The 25016-nt window shown below is 35.1% G+C and overlaps 2 protein-coding genes across 8 annotated transcripts in view; one reads left to right on the top strand and one right to left on the bottom strand.

The window, feature by feature from the left end:
- Window positions 1-619: 619 nt before the first annotated feature.
- Window positions 620-12669, bottom strand: TRMT6 (tRNA methyltransferase 6). The gene is made up of 11 exons (XM_039359397.1): window positions 12220-12669; window positions 10838-10965; window positions 9231-9340; window positions 5826-5917; window positions 5660-5743; window positions 4828-4952; window positions 3613-3959; window positions 2859-2944; window positions 2036-2138; window positions 1867-1953; window positions 620-1359 (listed from the first exon to the last, which is right to left on the bottom strand). The coding sequence occupies exons 1-11, from the start codon at window positions 12519-12521 to the stop codon at window positions 1207-1209; spliced, it is 1617 nt and encodes a 538-aa protein (XP_039215331.1). The 5' UTR covers window positions 12522-12669; the 3' UTR covers window positions 620-1206.
- Window positions 12553-25016, top strand: part of MCM8 (minichromosome maintenance 8 homologous recombination repair factor) — a 25347-nt gene continuing 12883 nt past the window's right edge. The window contains exons 1-12 of one of the 7 annotated variants that reach the window (XM_039359388.1): window positions 12555-12684; window positions 13636-13869; window positions 14991-15157; window positions 15777-15851; window positions 17584-17666; window positions 18322-18471; window positions 19291-19394; window positions 21435-21633; window positions 21917-22002; window positions 22530-22681; window positions 23387-23585; window positions 24445-24475. In XM_039359388.1, the coding sequence (XP_039215322.1) occupies window positions 15016-15157; window positions 15777-15851; window positions 17584-17666; window positions 18322-18471; window positions 19291-19394; window positions 21435-21633; window positions 21917-22002; window positions 22530-22681; window positions 23387-23585; window positions 24445-24475 (1221 nt within the window). In that variant the 5' untranslated portion in view covers window positions 12555-12684; window positions 13636-13869; window positions 14991-15015. Of the gene's footprint in view, window positions 12751-13635; window positions 13870-13930; window positions 14001-14990; window positions 15158-15776; window positions 15852-17583; window positions 17667-18321; window positions 18472-19290; window positions 19395-21434; window positions 21634-21916; window positions 22003-22529; window positions 22682-23386; window positions 23586-24444; window positions 24476-25016 lie in introns of those variants that run through there. The other 6 variants (XM_039359389.1, XM_039359387.1, XM_039359386.1 and 3 more) reach the window with 6 other exon arrangements.

The following is a 25016-nucleotide window of genomic DNA, read 5'->3' as shown; positions in this document are numbered from 1 at the left end:
GTGGGGGAATGCCAACTCTTAAAGTTGATGGTTGATTAACTTTTTAAATTAAAAACAAAGGATTGCTCTATGATCTGGATTCAAAGGGGAAAAAGTGATTTAGAGCAGGTGTACGGAAGGATTACCACACTGGTCTGCAGTACTTCAATCAAACCAATCAATTTCAAGAATCTCTTTTTATATCTCTTTAAAATGGATCTGTCTCTTTTTTCTTTATTAGATGCTTTATACCTTAACTTTCTATCCCTGAGCCATTCAAGACAGCTTATAAAAGCAATGTATAGATGCTAAGAACTGAAGAAATAAATCAAGTTGCAAAAGCAGCAACTGATCCATAATCAAAACTGAAAGATATGATCAATGTTCTAAATCTTGTGACTCCCCAGAGTGTTTCAAGAATTTAGTGACCCCTACTGACATACATATCTGGCTAAATGTTGTTTCAATTTGGGTGAATGGGGGTCAATTCACAAATACAAGACAATGCAGAGCCCAGCACAATGGTAGGTGAACTTTGGGGGACAACAAGCACATTGGGAAACACAACAGTTTGGTTGCCATCCAGAAGGCTTCTTATTTTAACAATCCTTTCCTGCTTAAAAGAAAAAAACAATTCATGTACTACAAAATAATATAATTTATTGAAATGCAGATTTACAGATTAAAAACTCCACATAAAAAGTTATCACATGTTAAAAAGATGGAAACCAGTTTTTCTTTTCTTTTTTAAGAAATGTTAAGTGAAAACAGACTAGCACTACTTTCACATTTCTGAAGTAATATGTGATGTTTACTTTTTTTGAAATTCAGAATGGTTAAAATGTGCAATAGTCTAGCATCAGTCTTGCCTCTCTCACTGATAATAGTACAATTATTTCACTTAGTTTAAAAAAAAAACCTCCTTGATTTTAACAGAAATGGAAATGGGATTAATGAGAACATGGTTTTTGAATTGAAAATAAAATTCTGAAACACAACCAAGTTGGGCTTTCAGTCAATTTTTGCAACATTTCCAGGAAGACCGATTCTTAATCATAACCTTCTAAAATAAAACTCCATTATGTTATGGCGACTACCTGAGTCTGGAATGACATTGGCAATAAAAATATTTGGCTGAATCTGACCGATTTAGAAAAGAACAAAGTGCATTCCGCTGTGCCTTTAAGTACAATTAATAATAGAACACAAGAATAATTTCTTGAAGCATTAATGGTGCTCTTGAAGCTTACGCTTTTTAGAAGATGGCTCGTCTAAGCAGTCACTGGTATTTATGCTTTCATTTTTAACCGTGATACCTGTCAGTAGGTACCCACCACCACCACTCATTATCAATTTGGGATGACTTCGATCTGGCAAGATCTGAACAAAAAATAAGAAATGGCAAATAAGCTATGTAACAATTGCAGTACTAAATAGCACGTTCTGTGAGGCTCATGGATCAGAGAGCAATAAAAGATTTCCAGAGGACGCATATTAGACAAAAAGTGTGAAAATCAGACCCTCAATGCCACTTAGATTTGCCTTGCAGAAATTTCAGAAAAATAAATTCTTACCATTATTTGGCATTGATCAGTTATGATCAATAATATCAAATTGAACGATTGAATATTTTTATTAGATTATTGATCAGAATTGAAACAAAAATACATTAACAATACATGATAAAATATTACAGTTAGTGGCAGTTGTGTGGATAATCAAAGAGAATACATAATATGAAATTACTTTGCATAGACTCAACAATGATTTATTTTCTATTCCCCCCCCACCCCATTTCATAATTTCAAATATCCATTTGACCAGAGATGCATAATTTCCCTGATTTACTTGCATTTTCTATCGTACATATATGTTTGTAATTCTCACCTGATAGTTTCGTAGCCATGTTTCAGAAAGTTTCAGATTAATGACACCACCTTTCTCTCTCAGTTTTGCGTAACATTCCAGTAGTGGCTAAAACAAGAAAATCTGGTTATATGAGCTTACTGAAATTTTTTAAAAAAAGATTTAAGTTAAGAAAATACATTGGGTTCACCTCTTTATATTGACAGTAGACAACAAAAGGCCTTGAAGGAGCTACCAGCTCTAATAAGAGAAGCAATAAACTTGCTGGATGAAATCGACTGGCAACAATTAAACTGTTAATGGAAAGATAGACACAGGTTAGCTGCATTTCCAAACATCAAAGCTGTTACTTTTTTGGCTATGAAAATGTATCTAAAAGTCTGGCAACGTTTATTTTGTTCCACATTTGTACACAGATATAAAAACAGTCTGAATCCCAGATTAAATCTAAAAAAAGGAAAAGACTGCAAGTTACGGTGATGTAAAACCAGGTGGTTTGCCAAAATTTGAAGAAATGTTCTGCCCACATTAAGGAGGGCCACATTAGAGAGGCTTTGTCAGATACAGATTAGGAACAAAAAACTTTCATAAATTTCCTCAACTTAAGATCTGAACCATCTTTTAACACCTTGGTTATTTTCCTTATATATAAGGGCTTTTATCTTTAATCCTACAGACAGGTTGAGCCATTCATCACAGCTGATGTAGGGACAAATCCTCTCCATCATAGGAATGGCATAGGTTGTTTTCATCCTTTCAGTGTTGAAAATATTTTGACCATTATAGCATCTTTCGATCTAATACAGAAATTTAACAATCTAATGAAAAAACAAAAACCCAGAAAGGGCTGAGCCTTGGCTCTAGGCTTCAAGATAAATAGACAAGCATTCTTTTATTCCCAAATTACGAACACTAACATCCAGTTACATTTTTTGAATGGCAAATTCTTTTTTGAAAGCAATTATAAAACAAGATATTTCTGGACGTGTTCAATACAACAACCGAACTCTCACCCATCAGCATCCTTGTTTTTCAACAAAGCAGCAGCTTCTATCAGCTTTCTCTTCTTTTCCTCTTGTTTCTTTTGTTTGTCATGTGTCTGAAAATATGAATAAATTCAGGCTAAATGGTTTTAAGGACTAAAGAGGTTCTAAAAACCTTTATTTCTGTAATATTTTGCAAAAATACACACATTTATAGGCTGGTTTAGACTTAACTTTCTAATGCCTTCCTCAGATTTAAAGGTCTATTTGAAAGATAAAAATAGAATGGTTAAAAATGACAAAATGTATTCTAGTGCTTCAACCTGAAATACTTTAAATGATTAAATATTTTGCTAAACAAGTACTTGTGTTAAACATTGCAATAAAGTCAATTATCTAACATTCTAATTCTAACTTTACTTACATTGCTATATATCAGCTTTAGAGCCCGAAATATTTTAACTTATAGCTGACTTAACGTGAACAGAAATCACAATTACTCTAAAAATATTTCACAATGGATAAAATTACTCTGGTGCTATGACTATATTTAGCAATGCAGAGTACATTGCACTTATTCACATTTCTAATTATTATTAAATCTGATTTCTATCAAAAGATCTTACAATTAACATATAATGCAGCTAAGCATAACAGAGTAAGCATTCATGTAATAACTGATGCTGCAGTGTGACTCTCTGCGTTGAGAAGCATACCTGTTTAAATAGCAATGGGTTCAATTATATAATTAAATTTCAACTATCATAAAATGACAGGATCTTACTGTCCCCTTGGCTTTATCATCAAGTGCCTCCGATGTAAATTCCACCATTTCTTGATCTTCAGGCTGACCGCTCTCCATAGCTACCTTAGGACTGCATTCTATGTCTACTTCTGGTCTAGAAAGTTCCTTGTCATCCCCTGAACCATTTTTGTCTTCTGCCAGTGGTGTGTTCTCTTCAGACTCTGAAGGCAACGATGTTAAAGAAAATGTTCCAGAGAGAAAGCTGGCCACTTTGCTGAGGGGGAACTCAGAGAGTGTGTCAAAAAAGGTTTTAGGAAATCCAAAACAACTTGTGGCTGCTCTAACAGGTCCTTCTCCTGGATATATCTGAACAATCGATCCATAACCTGCAAGTATAGATCAAAGTAAAATACAGCCAGCATAAAACTAGGTTTACACTAATACACTGTGACAATCTAAACAAACAATTTTCTCTTAAGTACAGCAGTGACTTGCATGAAAGAAAACAAAAGTCATCTCCAACGTTTAACATCATCGTAAAGAATGTTTTTCAAAACTGGCCACCTGACACACTCATCTGTGTAAGTAATGGATTCTTCACGTGATCCAAAAAATGTTGAGCTTTAGACAAGCATCTACAGGCTATTTCAGTTCAAATTACTATGGATAAGTGGAAGATTATTTGAATTTGTCCTGACCCACTTTCACAAACTTGGCCATTCAGTCGGGTGCTGCGTTTTTGTATTAGAGCATCTGCCTTCCATTGTTCCCTATGTTATCTATCAAAGGTGTTCTGAAACTCAGCTGAATTCCAAAATATTTGCAAAATGAAATGGGGCAAAATCAGTCAAGAGAAGCAAACAAAAAATTTCAGTTGACCTATCCAAGCAGCCATATTTTGACTAACTCTTCAAGCTAAATTCAATGAACACTTTTAACAAGTAATAACTATATTCACAGTAACAGAGATTTCCCTTTATCTGTTTACTTCTACATAAAACTTGAAAATAGTAGTCAGTCAAAAATAAATAAAGCAAGAGGACAAATCACAATTGTCTTTCCAAAAGCATCTTATTTCTCTACTTTTCTGACATCTTTATATTTTGTAATGAATGTTTTGCTTAAAAAGCTGCTTATCTTGATTAACTGTAAAAAAAATCCCAGTTTTAGAATCAAATGTACATGCTACCACAGAAATATTACTATTAAATGTTCACACTCCCAGTTGTACATGTTATATTCTGCTATTCTCACCTCCCATTCGTTCCATTACAGCTCCTAGCACCAGTCCTGCACAGGTTTCCATTACTATCATCTTGTTGCCAGCGTGAACATTTCCCCAAGTTAACATCTGGGCTAGAGTATCATACCGCAAATAGCTAGGGCATTTTGAAAAAACAAAAACAAAACTAGATTACCTTTGCTATTCAGTTAAAATACTTGAGTACAATAAATTTTATTAGAAATACCAGATTCCTAGTTCTAATTTATATCTTCAGCAAGTACAAATGCTGGCTGTAAAGATATAATGATATTTTATTAAACATTTATGTTGCCTAGCTCCCAATGATTCTGGGCAACTTGCAATGAGAAATTACAACACAATTAATAAAAGACAGTGTGTCCATTCCAGATGGAATAAAACAAAGGGTCTCATTCTCTCTCGCCAAAGACCTGGGTAGTATTGTAGATGGAAGCTGAAAAGTACTTTAACTCATTATTATACCTTCGGTTCCATCATAGTTTATGTAGCACTGATGAGAAAAAGATATCTGCAGAAATCTGCAGCTGAGGTTTTGCCTTCATCTACCAAAAGGAGAGATTTAAGGGGAAAAAATTCATGCAGGATATGACTAATACAAATTCTAGTCCAGTTGGTAGCCACCATCAAAATCTCCTATGTTTTTTTTAAAATACATACACAGAGAGATGATTGCAAACTACATTCTGTCAGGAAAAGATTCTCATGTTTTATAGACTGGTTGTATCAATTTGTAACTATTGATGTGAGGACATTTGTCCACTCATTTACTGCTAAATGTAATCCAACAGATTCCCCATATAAATGAAATACATTAAGCCTTACTTGATCTTTCCTGGTTCTCTTGCATAGTACATTGTTGACAGTATACGAGTAGATGGCTTTATGATGGTAATAACTGCCTCATATCTGTAAGCAAAGTAGTACAAATAAACAGTTTTAAAGCTACTTATGATTTGTGATTCACTGAACAATCTAAAATTCAACTTACTTCTTTTTCTTTTTTTTGATGTATTTATCTTGGGCAAATTCTGTTTTGTCTCTAAATGTGGTGCTATTCTCTATTAATTGTTGAACTATTTCCTTCAAAAAAAAAAAAAGATTGGTTAATCATTCTCTTCCCATAGTTATTTATAAAGCATTTAAATCAAAACAAAACACAAAAATCCCCAGTACATAAAACATGAGCATTCAAGTAATGTTTTTTTTTTTAATTTAGTAGGAAAGGTAGTTTGCTGCTGTGGTTAAAGTATCAAAATAGAAACCAGGAGACTGAGTTCTAATCCCACCTAAGGCATAAAGCCAGCTGGTTAATTTTGGAGCTGTCACACACTCTCACCCTCTGAGATGGCAACAGCAAGCAATTTCAGGGAGAGAAAAAAATGTGCCAGGAAAACTCAGGGACTTGTCCCAGGCAGTTGCCAGGAGTGAACAATTGACTTGAAGATGTGTGCATGCGCATACACATCTTATATATTTATAATATACCGTATATGCTGGCGTACAAGGCGACCCGGCGTATAAGACGACCGTCTTTGTCGCCGAGCCGCATTCCTAGAACGTCGTCTTATACGCTGGAAACTACCAGTATTTCCGGCATATAAGACGACCCCCGTCTTTGGCGCCGGTTTTAGCGCTTGCGGAAGTCGCCTTATACGCCGGCATATACGGTATATTTATTCTTAATGTAGTCATGCATTTACTAAATGTGAGGCTAACATTTAGCCCTAAAGAATTCAGAGAACTATGGACTTCCGGTTCTGGGTCGCGGCGTGTGCAGTCGTGCGCAGAGACTCCTCTCTTCGCTGGCTGCTTTCCCTCTGCCAATAGACCCTTAATCAGGTTGAAAAGTCGCCCTGGAGGGGCGACTACTGATGAGGAGGACTCTTGTCGGTCGTGGGGGGGGGGGAGGCGGCAGCTCCTTCCGCGGTCCGAGGCAGCTCCTCAGGGCCAATGGAGAAAAGATTGGCCAGTAACATGGCCGATCATTTAGGTGCACCAGCCAAAAGTCAAAAGAACACCTAAGCATTAAGAAACCACCGTGGATGATCCGGGTGAGACCTTCCCCCCTCTCTCTTTGCCCTAACTACTCTCCTGTTAAAAGCCTTCTGGAACTATTTCCCTGCTTTGAAAGAGCTGGCTTTGTCTATCTGGGAAAAAGAGCTTTAAAAAAAGAAAAGAAAAAAAAAGTTAACTTTTTATTGACTATTTTTATTTTTGGTCACTTTGGGGCCCTGGAAAAAGCCCTATCATAGAACTTTATTATTATATCTATTTCTTAAGCTAGAGAATATTGTTTTCCTATTTCTTGGATTTATTTTTTAAAGGGATAAATTTTTATTGTTTGAAAAAAAAAACCTTTATTGGAAGCCGGAAAAAGATTTCACAGCTTACTGAGGGCATCTTGTGGCAAAAACTATTACTGCAACTACATTTCCTCTTTGTTTTTTGAGGTTGGGTTTGACCTTCAAATGATGATAAAAGCAAAAAGATAAAAGATTTGAACAGCTGGGTGGTGAAGTTGCTTACTAGTAATTGTGGAGGTGGATTAAGTGCTGACTGTTTGTATGTGTTGACTGTTAGTAAATATAGCCTCCTCTAAAAAAATAAAAGACTATATCACCACTGAAATGGAAGAATTTCATCCACAGCTTGATTATGAACTTATATTAGAAGCAATTTTGGAAGCAACAGTATATATGACATCCTGAAGAAACATTAAAGATGACATCTCTGAACCACAAATTGAATCTCAAATCCTAATAGATCAATTTACAGGCCAAGGAACTAGCCCTAGGGAGGCCTGTATGCAGCAATATACACAACTTACAGAGACAGAGGAACAAGTCACTGAGCAAATGGATGTTAATCTACAATTTATGGAGAATTTTGGAGATCAAAGAACGACTCTGAGACACTTGCAGTGTTAAAGTAGCAGGAACTGACTCTCAGATACGAATTACTGAGAATAGTGACATCGTGGATAATCAACTTGTGACTATAACACGGAAACAAACCTTCTACACTATACAGATGATATTGGGAGAAGGGAAAGAGAACTTGGCCAGATTGAAATATTGATAAGTACCCTCACTCAAATATTGAGATTCAACAATATAGAAGCTCTATTATGGAAACCAGTCTGGCACAGAAAGAAAGCCAGAGTTAGATTTAAAACTTTTCTTGATAGGTAAATAAGGCTTTAGAGATCTTGATTGAATAAAGATTAATCAAATATGTGAGTAAGATGTTTTTTCTGTATGAATATGTTTGTTGTGGATATAATAATTATTTGGATCAGATTTAAACTTTATTGAGTGGGTTAAAAGAGTTTTTCATAGATATAGATTGATTGATAGATTACAGATTTAAAATAGAGTAGAAATACATTTTTTGGAGTACTTATTCTTAGGAAGGATAGCTATTTTGTAATGGAAGGAGAATAAGAGGGGTTTCTGATAAAAGAAGAAATGGTATTAATAAACGAGTTACTAGATTAAAAAATAGAATACTTGTAGAAAATGTAAGAATGTTATGGTTGAAATAATATGTGTATTTTAGAGATAAGGATTATGTTAAGGAAAAAGGGAAAGGAGGGACACCTGAAATGTTAATAATATGTTTATCTAAAAGCCAAATTGAAATAAGGTAATTGTAAATAGTAAAGCTTAAAAACAGGATTTGGATTTATACAGATGAAATGTTATTGATGATTGTTCTCTGATTGATTGAAGTTTATTGAAAAATACATTAATTTGAATATATTATATGATTTGAGGGAAATAGAGAGGGACTTTCTAATGATTTAATCTGAGTTATATATGTATGATTTTGTTTTTGGATGAGAGAACTATACATGAAAAGTAGTACCAATGTCTTGAATATAAATGAAATGGATGCTGCATTCCATTCATTATGATCATTTATGATACATATCATCCAGTCAAGAACCAGACAAGAGAAATAGAGTTGAGTTGTAAAGTTCATACTTTACATGAAATAGTCTAAGATTTAATACTTCAATTCTCTGAGACTTTTAGAAGAGTGGCTTGTATTTACCAGTAGTATAGAAAAGCAACTGCCCTTTTCTTTATATCTTGCTTTTTTTGGGGAACAAAAGGTAGCATAAATGGGGTTCTTGCCTAGTTTTATTGCAATGCTACTCTGATGCCAAATTGGGCTGAAAGCTATCAACTGGTCCAAAGTCATCCAGTGCTTTTTTGGGGGGTTGCTTCCTCAGTTTAAGTTTAAAATTTCAATCATTATATGACATCTGTTCACATTCTTCAGCTGAAAAGGATTCTAGTTGTAACTGTTCCTAGCAATATAGCTTTCTAAAAGAAAGTATTCACTTGTGAAGTGAAACAATAATATGCAATTGAGAATACAAGATTACCTGTCCTTTAATGCCTTTATCCTTCAAAGCCTTTATATCATCATGAGTCAGTTTTTGAGATTTTCCATCATCGATTATATTACGATTATCTGTACCTGCTTCTTTTGTTTCTAAATAAAACAAAGTTTTGTGAAATATTATTTAGAAAAAATAGTAAGCTTGTAAGAACTATTACTAAAGGTTTAAAAATATTTCAAATCATAGATGATTTCTAACTGGTACCATAATAATCTAGGAAACAAAACAGGAAACTAGGATGCCTTAAATCCTTTTACTTATTTATCAGGCAAAAGGAAGTGTTACTGTAACTTCTTTTCACTTGTGCTTCTGTTTTGTTTTGTTTTTTGTCAGATGAGATGACTTTTTAGAAAATTTCTTGATTAAATTTTTTTTTTATTAAAAGTTTTATAAATTTTACAAAAAAACAAAAACAATACAAAACAAAAAGCAACATATACAAAAAAGAAACTAAACATTACATATATATAAACCCCCCCCATCCCCCACCCCTCACAAAAACCCTCCCTACCCCCCCCGAGCTTCCCAGAGCAGAATATAGGCTTAATTAAAAATTAAGAGATAAAAATAAAAAATTAAATTAAAAAATTTATATTTATATATATATTAAAAAAAATATCTATCTATATATATATAAAAATAAAACTTATAAAAAAGCTATGTGATATTTTTGTATACCCAATCTAAATTGTATAAATTTTATCCATTTGTCCCAAACAGCAAGGAACTTCTCTTGCGTTTGTTGCTTTAAGAAAGCCGAAATCTTTGCCATTTCCGCCAGATAAGCTACTTTAAGAAACCATTGATTAAATTTAACATTTAAATGATGCTAGTATATTTCAGCTTGCCCATAATTTCTCACATAGGACCCTTGTAAGAATGGTTATCTCTTACATAAACCATAACATCACAGTGTTCCTAAAAGAATTATGCTTTGTTACTTTGTATTCTCAAACAATGGAAACTTTCTCAAGTAAATGCTATAAACCAGATCTTAACAAATAATGTAGCACTTCGGATATTATTTAGATATTGCCATTGTTTATTAATAATTTAGATGTTAAAACACACATTTAATGTTTTTAGTTCATAATTTTTGTTCTAGCTATCAAATATATCTGATCTAATTTTGAGTCTGAATCTACCTTTCTATTTGTTATATATCTCATAAAAAACTTTCTTTTAAAATTTTACATCACATTTTCATCAAGGATAAAAGAATGTTCCCTTGCACAGCCATGGCAATCTATAAGATAGCAAAGATTCTTATCAGAGTTTCATGCCATCAATGAAAGAACTTATTTCTTGTACAGATGTTGATAAAAATCTTTAACGCTGACCTAAAGACTGGCAGGTATTATTTTATTATTCATGAAATTTATTGGGTGCTTATCTTACCACAAGGTAAATCTGGGCAGTTTTATCACATAGACTAAAAGTTGCAACTAAAATACTTCCCTTGTTCCTCCTCCCCATATTGCACTTTGTTCAGGAAAAGTATCAGAATTACAGAAAAGCATCAGGATTATAATATCAAAGTACGCACATTCCATCTTCTGCTATCTAAATAATTTCTAGTGGACTCATACCTGGATTCATCTCTTCTAATGTCCGCTTTGGCTGAAGACTACCACCACTAGTCACTTCAAATGATGTTCCATAAACATGACCAATGGCATTATCTAAGCAGAACCACTGTTTTTCAAAAACAATTTTTCTAAAAACAAAAGCATTGATAAATCAGAAGCATAGAACCCAGCAATGTTCACAACCCAAAACCTGAAAAAGGAATAAAATGGCATACATCAAGGGTGTCAAATTCGCCATGTCACGTCACGTGACGTGTTGTGACATATCACAACTCTTTTTGCATTGCCAGCAATGGGGTGGGTGCAGCTCTGGTATGATGAAACCGGCCTGCGGGCCGGCAGTTTGACACCCCTGGCGTACATGAATTGCAGTATATTCAACTCCAGTTTCAAATGCAAGTAAGCTGAAATAACTAAAGCACTAAGAGGTGCAAGTAAATTAAAATCAGAAGAACATTTATCTTACTAGGCTTATATATCATTTTAATTGGATTGGCTCACAATCCAATCATACATCAATAGAATTAAAACCAATAGATTATTCCATAAAATAGAAACATTTTATAGAAATAGAACAGGAAGACGGGATGCCCAAAAAACCATTACAACTCATACAAAGGCATAACCTTCAATTTATCTCCAAGTTCAAGTGATATAATCTGGTATTAATTGCTCTTCTGAATCCCCAAAAGTTGGTACTTGTTAAAAGGGGGCAATGATTGAAAATGACTGCCTCTAAGAACCCTGCAATGGGATTTCTTTTAAGAGGGGAACTTGAATTGGCTCCACACGCTTCAATTTAACTGAGTAGCCACCTTTATATTCTAGCTGACAACTCCTTAGGGACTGGACCAGGTTAAAGTTCTTTCCCACTGTATTTGCTCTGAAATGAAATCAGAAACCAGATCTAATATGCAGCTTTCTGTACAATTTGCACCTGTAACTTGGGGAAAGACCGTAACTGTCATGATGGCTATGAATTCCTAAGTCACTTCTAACTCTCTCTCAAGGCAATAAGTTACAAGTCCCTCAGTACCCTCAGCTTGTGAAGCTCCACTGCTAAGAGAGAAATGAGGTTCGGTCTTCTCACAATTGAACAATGCTGCCTCTTTCTAGAAAATTGAAATTCCGACTAGAATAGCAATATTTCTTCTAACTAAAAACAGTTTTTTAACATAACACACTTCTTAAAACTATTTTCCAACTTCATTAATGTGAAAATCATCACATTATGCACAGGTTTGAAATCCTCTTGCATAAGGGAGAATGGAAAGGCCAGTTCCAGCAACGGACTGGAACTTCTTTCCCCGGAAAATCGGCCGAAATGAAACAGCTGCAGAAGATGAAGGTGCTTCCGCTTCACCCCCTAACAGGAGGCTTACCGTCGCTTCACTACGGCGACCGCTTTGAACACGTCCTCCCGCTTCAGAACAGCCCAGTCTCCCTCGCAGATGACATGGGGAGAAGAGGACCGCGGAGACGCCTCCATGGCGATCCTTCCACAGTCAAGGAAACTGACCGAACTCCACGCGGAAAAAGAAAAGGAAAAAAAAAGCAAAACCTCGCGCACAAGCGACAACTCAGGAAAGGCCCTCTTCCGGTTTCCCCCAAAAGCACGAGCCGCGGAAGCGACTTTGTTTCCTTTCTTCTGAAGAGCGATTGGTCTTGACTGCCATTTCGTCATAAAGGTCGAGGGATAGAGAGGCGCTGAGCGCCCTGGTGATCGTGAGGGGAGCCACAGTGGTTACGTGAAAAGGAGTCCGATGAGCGTTAAAAACAACAACAACGGGCAACTGCAATCAACCGGCAAGCAACTCTCTTGTGCGCTGAGGGATTTCTTTCGTAAGGTTGTAGAGCCGCTCTATAATTTGACGTCTCTGTGTAGACACCCTTTTCTAGTTTACAACATAGAGGTAAAAAAAAGAGATGATTACTAATTTAACTTAGGAGCTGGAGCTTCCGGGCTCATTTTGTACAACTCTCTCCACTCTCCTCCGTTTCGGGCCGGACGTGTAGGAGTTGGTGTTATAACGCTGGTATGGCACATAATTGGTTCATGTGCATAATGTTCTTTGCGAGATCCTGAGACACGAATATTTGCCTCCATTCGTAAAATGTTCTTTTTAAAATAAAGTGTTTCATCACAGTGATACCACGGACGAAAGATGCGTTCATACAGATATTTTAACAGCATACGCCCTCGAATCTGATCATTCATTTGCTCCATTCAAAAGGCAGCTTCCAACTCTAGGAGAGGCTTAACTTGCTAGGAGGCATAAAGGTCATATGCAAACTTGAAAAACAACCAGAATCCGGCTAGTAACAGAAAGAGAAAATAATCTTTTTTGTCCTGCGGGTAGGGCTTTTGGGAAGGGAATCGATGAGAAATCGGGTACATTGGCACAATATGCTAGGATCATATATCATTTTGTTGTCTCTAGCCCCAGGGGTAGGCAACCTCGGCTCTTTTATGACTCGTGGACTTCAACTCCCAGAATTCCTGAGTCGACTGGAGGGAGGGAGACTTCCCTCTCGGTTCAAGCAACAGAGACAGGAAAAGCACGTGGGAGGCAACTCATTTCGACCATATCAACAAGAAGTCTGCACCCAACTGCTTCCCAACATCGGCAACTTTAAAGGATAATATGGACTTCAACTCCCAGAATTCTCTACAATTCTCATTGTGTTCTACAGAATTCTGGGAGTTGAAGTTCCACATCCCTTAAAGCCGCCGAGGTGGGGAAAAGACGGGGATAAGGACGTTAAGAGCCCCACGTGACTTGCCTTTTCCCGCTTAGGGAAATCGCGGCAAGCGCAGCGGCGTCATTTCTGATTGGTTCCGAGCGCCCGAGGCCGAGGGAGGCTTCGCTGCACCGCGCCAAAATTAAATGGAAGAGCGAAACAAAACGAGAGGAACCGACGGGGAGGAGATTCAGGTGCGGACGACCTGGGACGCTTTGAGGTATTGTGGCAAGTCGCTCACCGCTTTCGGTCGGATACGTTTCACGTCTTTCACTCTGCTGCATTCAGCGGTAACAGACTTTGAACCTCCAAAGCGAAGCGTTCGAGAGACAAAAATCTAGCCGAGTTTCCCCGCGGAATGGCGGAGGATTTATTTCTTTTATGTTTCACTCAAATGGAGGAACGCCGAACTATACGAGGGGTACATTTAGTCTGAAGTTGCGGACGCCAGATATAGGTCGACCAGCTTCATCGATAATTGGGTTACATTCCTTTTTAAAAATTGTTGACTCCATGGAGTGTACTTGGGAAGGAAAGAAGAGGTCCTCTGATTAGTAGCAGTTTTAATCGATGTTTTCCTTGAATAGTTAACATCAAGGGTCTCCCAACTTGGCCCTTTTATGACTTGTGGACTTCAACTCCCAAAATTCCTCAGCCAGCGTGCCTGGCTGAGGAATTCTGGGAGTTGAAATCCACAAGTCGTAAAAGGGCCAAGTTTGAAGACCCCTGAGTTACATGTATACTGTTTGTTTGTTTTTTAAATAATTTTGCGCTTGCATTGAAAGGGTATGGTTGGTGCAGTGCTATCAAAATTTATTTGAAAGTAACCCCGGCTGTATTAATTGAGTCCTAAATAGATTTGTAACCTAAATTGTAAATTAGATAGTTTTTTTTGTGTTGTGCCTATCGGATTCAGTTCCAAGAATCACACCTGAAGTTCCTCTAAATCAGTCTAACTTTCTACAGTAGTTAATGGGAGTCAGGGATAGGGAATTGAAATTTTCTAAATGTTGTTGAATTGCTATGCTTTGGGGCCCAGTTAATGCCTGGAAATGATAAACTCGATATTGAAGATTCATATATAAGCTTATCCATAATAATATGATTTGGTTTGGGCCTGATATATTGTGTGAATCTTATTGTTGTTTGTAAACAAAAGTGTAAAACATTGTCCAAAAGTAACTATGATTTATTCAATAAAAAATAGTTAAACCAGGGTTTAGTTGATTTACAGACTTAACCAGATATTTACCTTTGGGGCATGTGGAGGGACTAGAGGTCAGGACCCTGAAGTAAACGGCTACTTAAAATAATGTACAAACACCACCATAGAAACAAATTGATGTCTGCCTTAATAACTACTTCCACCATTAATGTATGCTACATATCTATTGTCTTTTAATTAATTCAGAATGCAGATCTGTTAAAATGCCAAGATGAGTATTGAGCCTAGCAGGAAAGGTTCTGGACGAGGAGGAGGGGGTTTTCAAAGATGGAGAAGAGGAAGATGGCAAGGGAGAGGAAAAGGAAGTGGACAGAAAGAAAACTGGAAAAATGCTGGCGAGAAATTAGTATCGGGTATGTTAATTCCACAGCTATATTTATAGCATTCATATGATTGCCCAAGTTAAGAAGGATGACTCTGAGCAGTGTACAAAAGTCATCTAAAACAGCAAAACAATGCATACCATTAAAGCCTTCTCACAGAGTTAAAACAATGAAACGGCAGTCAAAAATAAAATATATTTGAACTCAACCTGTTGGGAACTTTGCTTATCCTTGGCTGCTTTCCTTGGCCTTCCTGGAGGGCCAACCATATGGGGAGGGGCATAATTCCAAAACGTAGGGGGTGCCACCAATGATATTGTTTCAATGAGAAGACCTAGAATGTTTCAATCAAAGTCATTCCAAATATCTCAGGCACATCCCTGCATGACCTTATTTGCTTTGGAGACTTAAAAAAAAAAAGTTTCTGGAAAAAAAAACCGTTTTAATAGCATAATACAATTACTATGCTATAATTTAGATGAAAGTTTTAAAGCTGAATCTTATAATCAGGTTGTCCCTCTGTACAGGCAATTATTATCTTTATTATTTTAGATGCTATTTGCAGCTGCAACATGTATATAAATTGTTTTTAATAACAAATTAAAAATGCTCAATTTCATCACTGACTATTTGAGGCGATACTTTTCAGCACAACCTCATCTTATTCAAACTACTCTGGACCAGGATGCTCCATATAAAGGTTGGAAACTTTATTTCTCTGAAGGTGAGGGCTTTCTTTCTTTGTATATGGTACAATTGAGAGCTGATTACAGTTGAAATTTACAAGCTGTAGGTCATGATGCTCTGGGAAACCATGAGCAAATTTTGAGGACAGGGTCACAGATTTTTTTAAAAAAAATTACACATACAAAGCAGGCTCACTGCCAGATATTGTTCCTGTTCTGTCCACATAAATTCCTACTCTGCCTGAATGAGGCAGCCAGGACTGGAGTATCACCCTTATGTTGGATTGTCAGAGGCGTATTCCCACATATATTGCCGCAAATTGCATTTGACTGAAGAAGTTGAGTTGGTGTGATGAAATAACAAGCATGTGGCTTATTTTAGTATAACAATATCACAGCATAAAGTGAGAAAGAGCTAATGTAGTATAGTGCTGGTGCTGGACTGAAAGTTGGAGGGACTTTGTGCACAGAAATCCACTGGATGAACTTGGACCACTCATTCTCTCTCAGCTCTAATCAACCTCAGACTCTGCAACAAGCCAAATGAAAAAACAAGATTTATTGCATTATGCATTGACAGCTTTGGGAGTGGATTAGGTGAGCACAGTGCAAATCAGGTGAATGCTGCAACCAAGTGGGACAAACACTAAAAAACACCATCACAATTTAATATGATGCCTAAATCTGACTTCGGTATGTCAAATCTGCTATGCATATCTTTGATACTATATAAAAAATAAAATGCGAGCAGAATACTTTTGGGTAAACATTTGGATTTCCATATTGAGTAGTATAGTTTTGTTTCATATAGAAATATGGTTCATGTAAGTTGTGCTGTTTGCAGGAAACAAACCTATATAAAAAAAATTATGTAATATTTTGAAAGGTACACAAATCAAAATTGAGTCTCCCTATCAGGAATAAATTGAATATGTGTTTTAGAATATGATCAAGAGTTCTTAAAACTTTTAATTTTTTAAATATAAAAACTCCTAAATATAATAGTATTTTTTTTTGTAAAAATTTTTATTTTCAACTTTACAATACATAACAATCTTACAAATACTTCAGATAAAAAATAAAACACATTGATACACACCACATTCGGTCTTGCCCGCCCATTTCCCCCCAAACTGCATCCCACCTCAAACCAACTTACTTCTTTCCCTAAATATAATAGTATTATATTGACTTTCCTTATCATGCAGCCCAATAGTTTTCATATGTATGATGAAGTAAACCTGTGTTCAATGAAGTGTTAACATTGTATCATTCCTCTGCATTGCTAAGCAGTTTGTAGTTGGATTTCACACACTCTGTTAACCTTAATGTAATTGATCTTGGCATGGTGTGTGAATTCTCTCATTATAACTTAGTGCTATATCACATGATGGTTAAAACCTGTATCATGTAAATTCAACTACTTATTTTTGGCATGCCTAAAACTTCATAAAATGAAGCTATAAGATTTCTGTCTGGCACGTAGCTTCATTAATTATGATAATTGCAGTCAAAGTAATGCTTGTAAAATAAAAGATGGTCAAGATTATGTTTACTTGAAGAAATTAAATTCTTAGTATTGTAAATATTAATGGAGTGTCTTTAAATCCTCAGCAGAACTTTTTAAAGTTGCACTAAATGTAATGTATTGTTAGTATATTAAAGATTGGCTTGTAAAATCAATAAGTTTGTTTAATATGTTCTTATATGTTCAATGTTATCTACAGCCATAACTATATTAACTGTATTAATCAACATTCTCTAATTCAGTATATGATGACAGCTCACCTTTTGTTCAGAAGATTGAAGCTTTTGAAACTTTTTTCAAATCTCGAATAGAGTTTTATGATAAGGTAAGTTATTAGATTACATGTTGCTTTGGATACTTTTGTTTTCTGAAGCTCGTTTAACTGTGTACATTTATATATTTGCTTCTTGTTTTTATATGCTTAGAGAATCCAAGGTATTCCTGATACTTATGAACGTTTTAATTTTGTTTTTCCTAAGAGTTTGCAGATTGATTCTGTAAGAACCTTTAGAAAATTTGTTTAATCTTGTTCAGTTCCCTGTGATCTGATGTTTAATGCTAAGATTTGGATGGATGGACAAATAGAAGATAGTTTTAGAAAATAAGGAAGAGTTTTCTTGTCCTAAATTATACACGTTTTGTTGTTCACATATTTAACTATTTACACAGTGTATGTTATCTTTCAGTCAATTTATATAATTTATCCTTTTTATTTTGTGCTCAGAGTGAAAAGAGGGTAGTATAAGTCAGTGGTGTTGTTAAGTTCAGAGAACAAAGAACACGTGAGAGCATCATCATATAATGCAAATGATGCGTATTTTGGAATATGAGGTAGTTAAATCCACGATTGGTATTTTTGGCAGTCTTTAATATCTGAGAACGCTTGAACAGCTTACGACTGATTAAAATAATGTGTAATGGAGTAAACGACAGAGTTATAACTTTACTGAACACCAATTCAACACACCTCTATTTTATAGGATGAAATAGAAAGAAAAGGAAGTATTCTTGTGGATTATAAGGAACTGATACGTGATAAAGAATTAGTGAGATCGTTACCCGATGTTGCTGTTGAATTAAGAGATACGCCTCAAAAAATATTAGATTGCATGGGTCTGGCCATACACCAGGTAAGTGCACTAGACAAATAATAGATATTTTTACATTCCAAAGCCTTATTATTCACAAAATGCAAATCTTATCTGGTATGAGAGAACAAATATATTTACATTTCATATAAAAAGCAATAATAATAACATGATCCACACATACACATATCTTAAAATTAAGCCTGGCTGAATTCAATAGGACTTAGAAATTTACATAAAGTTTGAGCCCAGATCTTAAACCATTTTGTTTATATCCTTGGGGTAAATGACGTGATAATTAAAAAAAGGAAGGATTATGAACATTTTATAACTGCTTGGTAGTGAAATCCTGCTTATGTATATTAATCCTCTGTATCTGTGTTAAGCAAGGTTACCTTGGTTTTGAAAAGCAGGCTAGCATGAGCAAAATATGAATTAAAGCGATCCCATCATTTCGAGGTCTCGTGTAGTTGCTTCAAAGGCTGTTTGGGTGTCTGCGCATGTGTGCATGCAGAGCAGCTTTGCTGATACATCAGAATTCTCACACACAGAAGCCGATGAAAGGTAAACACAGCTGCATTAGGAGTTGGAACTGCGGTGCTTTACAAACATACATTTTGCTTTACAATGCTAAATAGTTTGGTTTCTTAATTGCAGAAGCCTCTAAACAACCTCAGTTGTGGGGATTAGGGATCCTTTGGAATGGTATAGCAGGGACAATGCATGCTACAGTGGAAAAGAAAAATAAATTACGAGAAAAATCTTCCCTTTGATAGTTAAAAGCACCATCTGCTTCCAAAAATGTTATTTCTATATTAATTATTTAATGGAATTCAGGCAGTTTCTTTTTTTATTCTCTAGGTATTGATCAAAGACCTTGAAAAGCATGCTGCAAAACTGCAAGAGCAAGAAGGGCTACCTACTGATGAAGAGCCTATTATAAATGTGCCACATATTCATGCAAGGTATCCATTTTTTAAATTATTCAATTATGAGAAAAACTGAAAATGTTTTTAAAAGTTTTGTACACTTTCTTGTATATGAATACAAAATGGCAAGAGCTCTAAGTCTCTGACATTTTTGAGAAAATGATAGCATAAGAAATCCTTGAAAATTTTAATATTATTAATTTCTGGAATATCGCAGAAAGCTGATATTGAACTTATAGCAGCAGTCCTATTAACCAAATTGTGGATTGACCCAGTCAATGCTGGGGTGGTTTTTACCTGGTGTAAAGAGCCAATTTATCACACAAAGCAGGAAATTTCAACCTCTTTATTCTGTACAGCAACAAAGAGGTGTTATTGGGACCCAAGTCACAAATCAAGAACCTCTGAAACATACAGTAAATTACCATGGTTTTTATACATTTCAAAAAAACACAAAAACCACATGATAATTAGCAGCAATAGGCAACAACTAGTAAGTTATTCATGCCACTGGTAGGTAGATGGCCCTCTTAGAAAGTGGGTTCATTACTAACATATTGTAGCCCTTGTCCTTCTGTTTCTAATCAATAGCTTATACAAAATTTTCTAGATAATTTATATAAAAAAGAAAGGGGAATTAGATTTAAATCTACTGCTTCTGGGGAAAAGGATGGTACTTTTTTTTTTATTATAAGAGCAACCACATGATCTTTCCAGGAACGTTTAAGGCAGAGCAAGGTGCTGAAAAGGGAAACAGACAAAAATGGGGTTTCTCTGACTCAAGCCAGCTACACCAGTCCTTCACTCACCTAATTGAAATAATGAGCAGCAATAGTATTGCTGCATGTAGGAATAATTTCTCTGTCCACATTTAGATTTATCAACAAGCCACACTTAGTTCAGAGAAATGCCTTGAGAGAATTGCATCTTCCTGTTTATTTGATTTATGAGGCCAAATATTTTTTCATTCCTACTTTATAGCAAATGCAATTTTCTATATTATCCCTCCTGGGAAACAATTCTATAGAAATCATAGACATCTGCAGGGTTACCCATGAATTACTCAGAAATAAGAGAAGTATGTTATTTAGAAATAGACCTAATAGATTAAATGGGCTTAAGTGTGCCTAAAATAGCCCTTCTCCAGAAAGCAAGTAATAAGAATTTTCATTTAGACCAGACATGTCAAACTCGCGATGTCACGTGACTTCGCACAACTTATTGGGACTTTTTTGCCATTGCTGGCAATGGAGTGGGCGCAGCTTCCGCATGACGTGTCCGGCCTGCAGGTCGGCAGTTTGACACTCCTGATTTAGACCATGTAGCAGTAATTATTTTCTGCCTTGGACAACATTGCTTTGAAAAGATCTCATCATTGTACTAAAGACATTTTCCATTATGGCTTTGCAGAGATTGCTATATAATTGGAATTTTGTATTACAGCTTGAAAATTCTATTTTTATTTGAAGTAGCAAGACTAAACATTTCAAGACATTATTGAATGTTTTGGTTTTTTGCACCATTGGATCTATTATTTTCTGAAAGGCATAAAAATTATAACATTATAAAGATTCCTAAACTGAATGTAGCAAATAATAAAGAAAACTGTATCCCAGGAACTTTTTATGTTTAATATTGTGATTAACTATTAACATGCATTAATATCCAAATGCATACATACATGCAGCTTTTCACTGAATTTTGGTCTGCTAAAATAATTTCCCATATAAATGAAAGTGGATACATAGAAATAAGTTTTTACAATTATAATTTGTTTGTGCTAAGACTGACTCACAATAGAAAAAAATGTTATTTTAATATATGCAGTATATTCTTCTAAAAAAAAGATAATGCATTGGCTTTATTTAGAAAAAATGAAATTCAGTTTCATTTAAATCCATGACACATGTAAGTTATGACAAATTAATTTTTTTATTATCACTCGAATTTATAATACAAACCATTATTTTCACCAATTGCTATTATATGAATAGTACTATTATTTTAAACATGATGAACTCTCACTGAATTATCAGTATATTATTATTTTATTTGAATATATTTTAATAATTTTAGAGTGTACAACTATGATCCAATTACTCAAATTAAGAATATTCGAGCTAATTGCTATGGGAAGTACGTTGCTTTACGTGGGACTGTTGTGCGTGTTAGTAACATTAAACCTATCTGCACCAAGATGGCTTTTATATGCAGCACCTGTGGAAATACTCAGAGTTTTCCTCTCCCTGATGGAAAATACACTCTTCCAACAAAGGTAATAAAAAGGCCCTCAAATCAAAAGTTCTACCTTCTACTTTTTGTGACTAGTATTTAAAGTAGTACATTTTCATGTTGTGCGGTTTACTGCACATTTAAGAAGCTGAATCATACTTTGATAAAAGGGATTTTAAAAATTGTAATTCATTTTAAGAGTATTATTTATGATGAAAAGAAAAATTAATCAAGTATAAGTGCAAGCCTCCCCAAAACAAACACAACAAATATTGCTGTGGTATAAACTGCCTTTTGTACTAAATTTGAACATTAATGTGTTTCAGTGTTCTTTGCCTGAATGTCATGGACGATCCTTCAATGCAGATAGAAGTTCTCCTTACACGGTTACAGTGGACTGGCAGTCGATTAAGTAAATATATAATTTTCCCTAATATTTTGGAAATTTAGATTATTTACAGTTTGATTTTATAGTAAATGTGAGGAATTAATTGTACAATCTCTTTTATTGTAATGTTAAAAAGTTCCATTGAATAGTAATTTCATTCAAAGATAAAATATCTCATTCTGTGTATAAAGTTTTCTTTAATCCAGAGATAGTATTGTCCTTTTTCTGTAAGATTGGTATTGTGAGAAATCTAGTTTGAACTCTGGCTACTTGTACTTCTCTTTTCTCCATAAGATATGTGTGTGTTTCTGAGGGTGGCTGGGTGCATATTTTAAGAAAGATTTTGTGGATCTTTGATTCAAAATTCATTTCAACCTATCTTCAACTCTGAAAAGTGTTTGCCAAAAATATATTGGTACTCCAAAACCAAAGCAAAATTTCAGAATGCTTGTTTGGACCTATCTATATATGCTCAATATTTTATAAATCTTCATTCTCCTCCACCAGTGGCATCATGTCTCTCTTTCTTTTTTATTAACTTGGTATTCCAGAATTCAAGAACTCATGTCAGATGATCAGCGAGAAGCTGGGAGAATTCCTCGGACAATAGAATGTGAATTGGTTCATGATCTTGTAGATAGTTGTGTTCCAGGTGATGTGATTACTGTTGCAGGAATTGTCAAGGTATCGAACACGGAAGAAGGTGAACTATATCAAATTTTATGTATTAACATCTGCACGGTATTTTTATCCATTTTAGAAAATGGCTATTAATTCAGTTGCTATGTGTATATTTGTATTTTGCCCAATTAGTGGGCCAAAAGTGAAACTTAATTATGTCAGACTACAGCAATGAGATTTAAACTAAAATAAAGAGATCACTATATTGGTACACAACTACTTGAAAATAGTGTTTTCACAAAGAAACTGCTCTTAGTTTTCTACTTCTGGGTAGTGAGGACAGCTGAAGTTAAAAGGTGCTGAGTTTTTAGTGGCAGAGCAGTTTTCTGGAGCAGTATGATATCATTCAGGATGGTGAAAATTCAGCATTTCCAGAGAACATTATGATTAAACATGGAATTTTAGCCATTTTTATATTTTTATCTTATGGTTACTTTACCTTGGTTCACCTGGATTTCGTAGCTTATTTTATTTACTGGATTTTAAGATTTATTGTGGCTTTTTAAATGTTTCTCCATCATTTAAGCCTCCAAGTATCACTTGGATTATGGTGGGGTACAAATCCAGTAAATAAATATGCTTTGCAAAACAGGGCGTTTAAAGGCAGCTAATACATGAAAATATGTATAGTACAGGGTTGACATTTCATTACCCAAACCAGGTAATATCCTATGTTACATCCTCAAGCAGAAAGATTATCATGATCTTACTATTGATATTTTAACAGGAACGTCAAGAAATAAAAATGATAAATGTGTCTTCCTATTATACATTGAAGCAAACTCTATCAGTAATACAAAAGGCCAGAAAATCAAGAATGATGAACATGGATTAAACCAGCAAGGATGCATGGAGTTTTCACTTAAAGATCTTTATGCAGTCCAGGAAATACAAGCTGAAGAGAATCTGTTCAAACTTATTGTCAGGTATGTAATTTATTGCAAGCCTGTGAGTTTTTATTTGTGCCTCCCCCCATTTCAGCTAATCCTTTTGAGTATTCACACATGTCTGGAGTACGTGATCTTTTGAATAACAAAAACATTTTGTAAAACATCAGTTACTAAATGTGTCTGAATTCCTAACATCTTCAAAACATGAAAATGATTTTGTAGAAAAAAATGTCAAGAGATTGGACCCTTACAAGATATTCTTGATATTCATGAAAAAGTTAACTACAAGTTGCCTCTAGCATTTAGTTCAGTAAGAGTCATAATGTTCTAAACATCCACATCAAAACAAGCAATCAAAGCAATTTTAATATTTGCACATGATATTTATCCTTTTATGCTTTTTTCCTTCTGGGTATTCTAGAGCTTAAAGGTCCTTGATGCTCTCTGAGATGGGTTGTTTTCTTGCAGAGGCTTCATTACCCAAACTGGTCTGATAGCACTGATGATGTTACCTAGCTTGGGTAATGAAATGTCTGCAAGAAAACAACCAAGCCCACCTATATGAAAGGCAAGATATAATTCTGACAATAAATATTTGGAAATTGTCTTACCACACTGTTGAACTAACAGAAATGCAGTAAAGGGCTCTTACTCTGAGTTCTTAACAGCATCGTAGGAAATGGCAGATAATAGCGCCTTCTGTGCTGCTGGCAAAATATAGCACTGTTGAAATGCTTCAGATGTAGGAGATGATGCCACACAATTCAGGTGAACGAGGCTCCATATGCATCTCCTTTATACAGCATTTGTGAATAAATAGATCTGAGATACATAATCTTAAATATGTTTTTTTCCATTATATTTAAGCTGGTAATACATTTTTTTTTCTTCCTAGCTCTCTTTGTCCTACTATTTATGGTCATGAGGTAAGTATACTCCATTAGAAACATTCAATGATTTGTATTCCAAATGCTTAGTAGAAAATAAAATATATTATGGGCCTAGTTTATAAACTATATTTTAATGGTCTGCAAAGAAAATGTGAATGAGATTATTGTTAGATTGGTATCTAATCCCTCTATTGGGTGTCAAACTGCCGGCCCACGGGCCGGACGCGTCATCCCAAAACCGCGCCCACCCCATTGCTGGCAATGGAGAAAAAGCTCCGATATGTTGCGCGACGTCACGTGACGTCGCGAGTTTGACATGCCTGCTCTATTAGCATTATTAATATTATTTAATATATTATATCAGCATTAAAATGATTTTTTTTATTCCTCACTGAATTTGATTTATGCCTGTTTTTAAGACCTTAATAAAACTAGATAGAGAGATACTGACAATATGCCTGATAGCTGCCTATAAAATGTACCATTATTTTATTAAAATGCTCAGTGAATTAAAAAATGCATAACAGTTACTAAGACTTGCATGGTAAAATAACATTGTTAGTGTTCCTGCATTGTT

Source organism: Crotalus tigris, unplaced genomic scaffold (assembly GCF_016545835.1).
Source record: "Crotalus tigris isolate CLP2741 ecotype Arizona unplaced genomic scaffold, ASM1654583v1 scf7180000019070.2622420, whole genome shotgun sequence".
Lineage (NCBI taxonomy): Eukaryota > Metazoa > Chordata > Lepidosauria > Squamata > Viperidae > Crotalus > Crotalus tigris.
The sequence above is the reverse complement of the archived record's forward strand: the minus strand, read 5'-3'. Positions and strand labels throughout refer to the sequence as shown.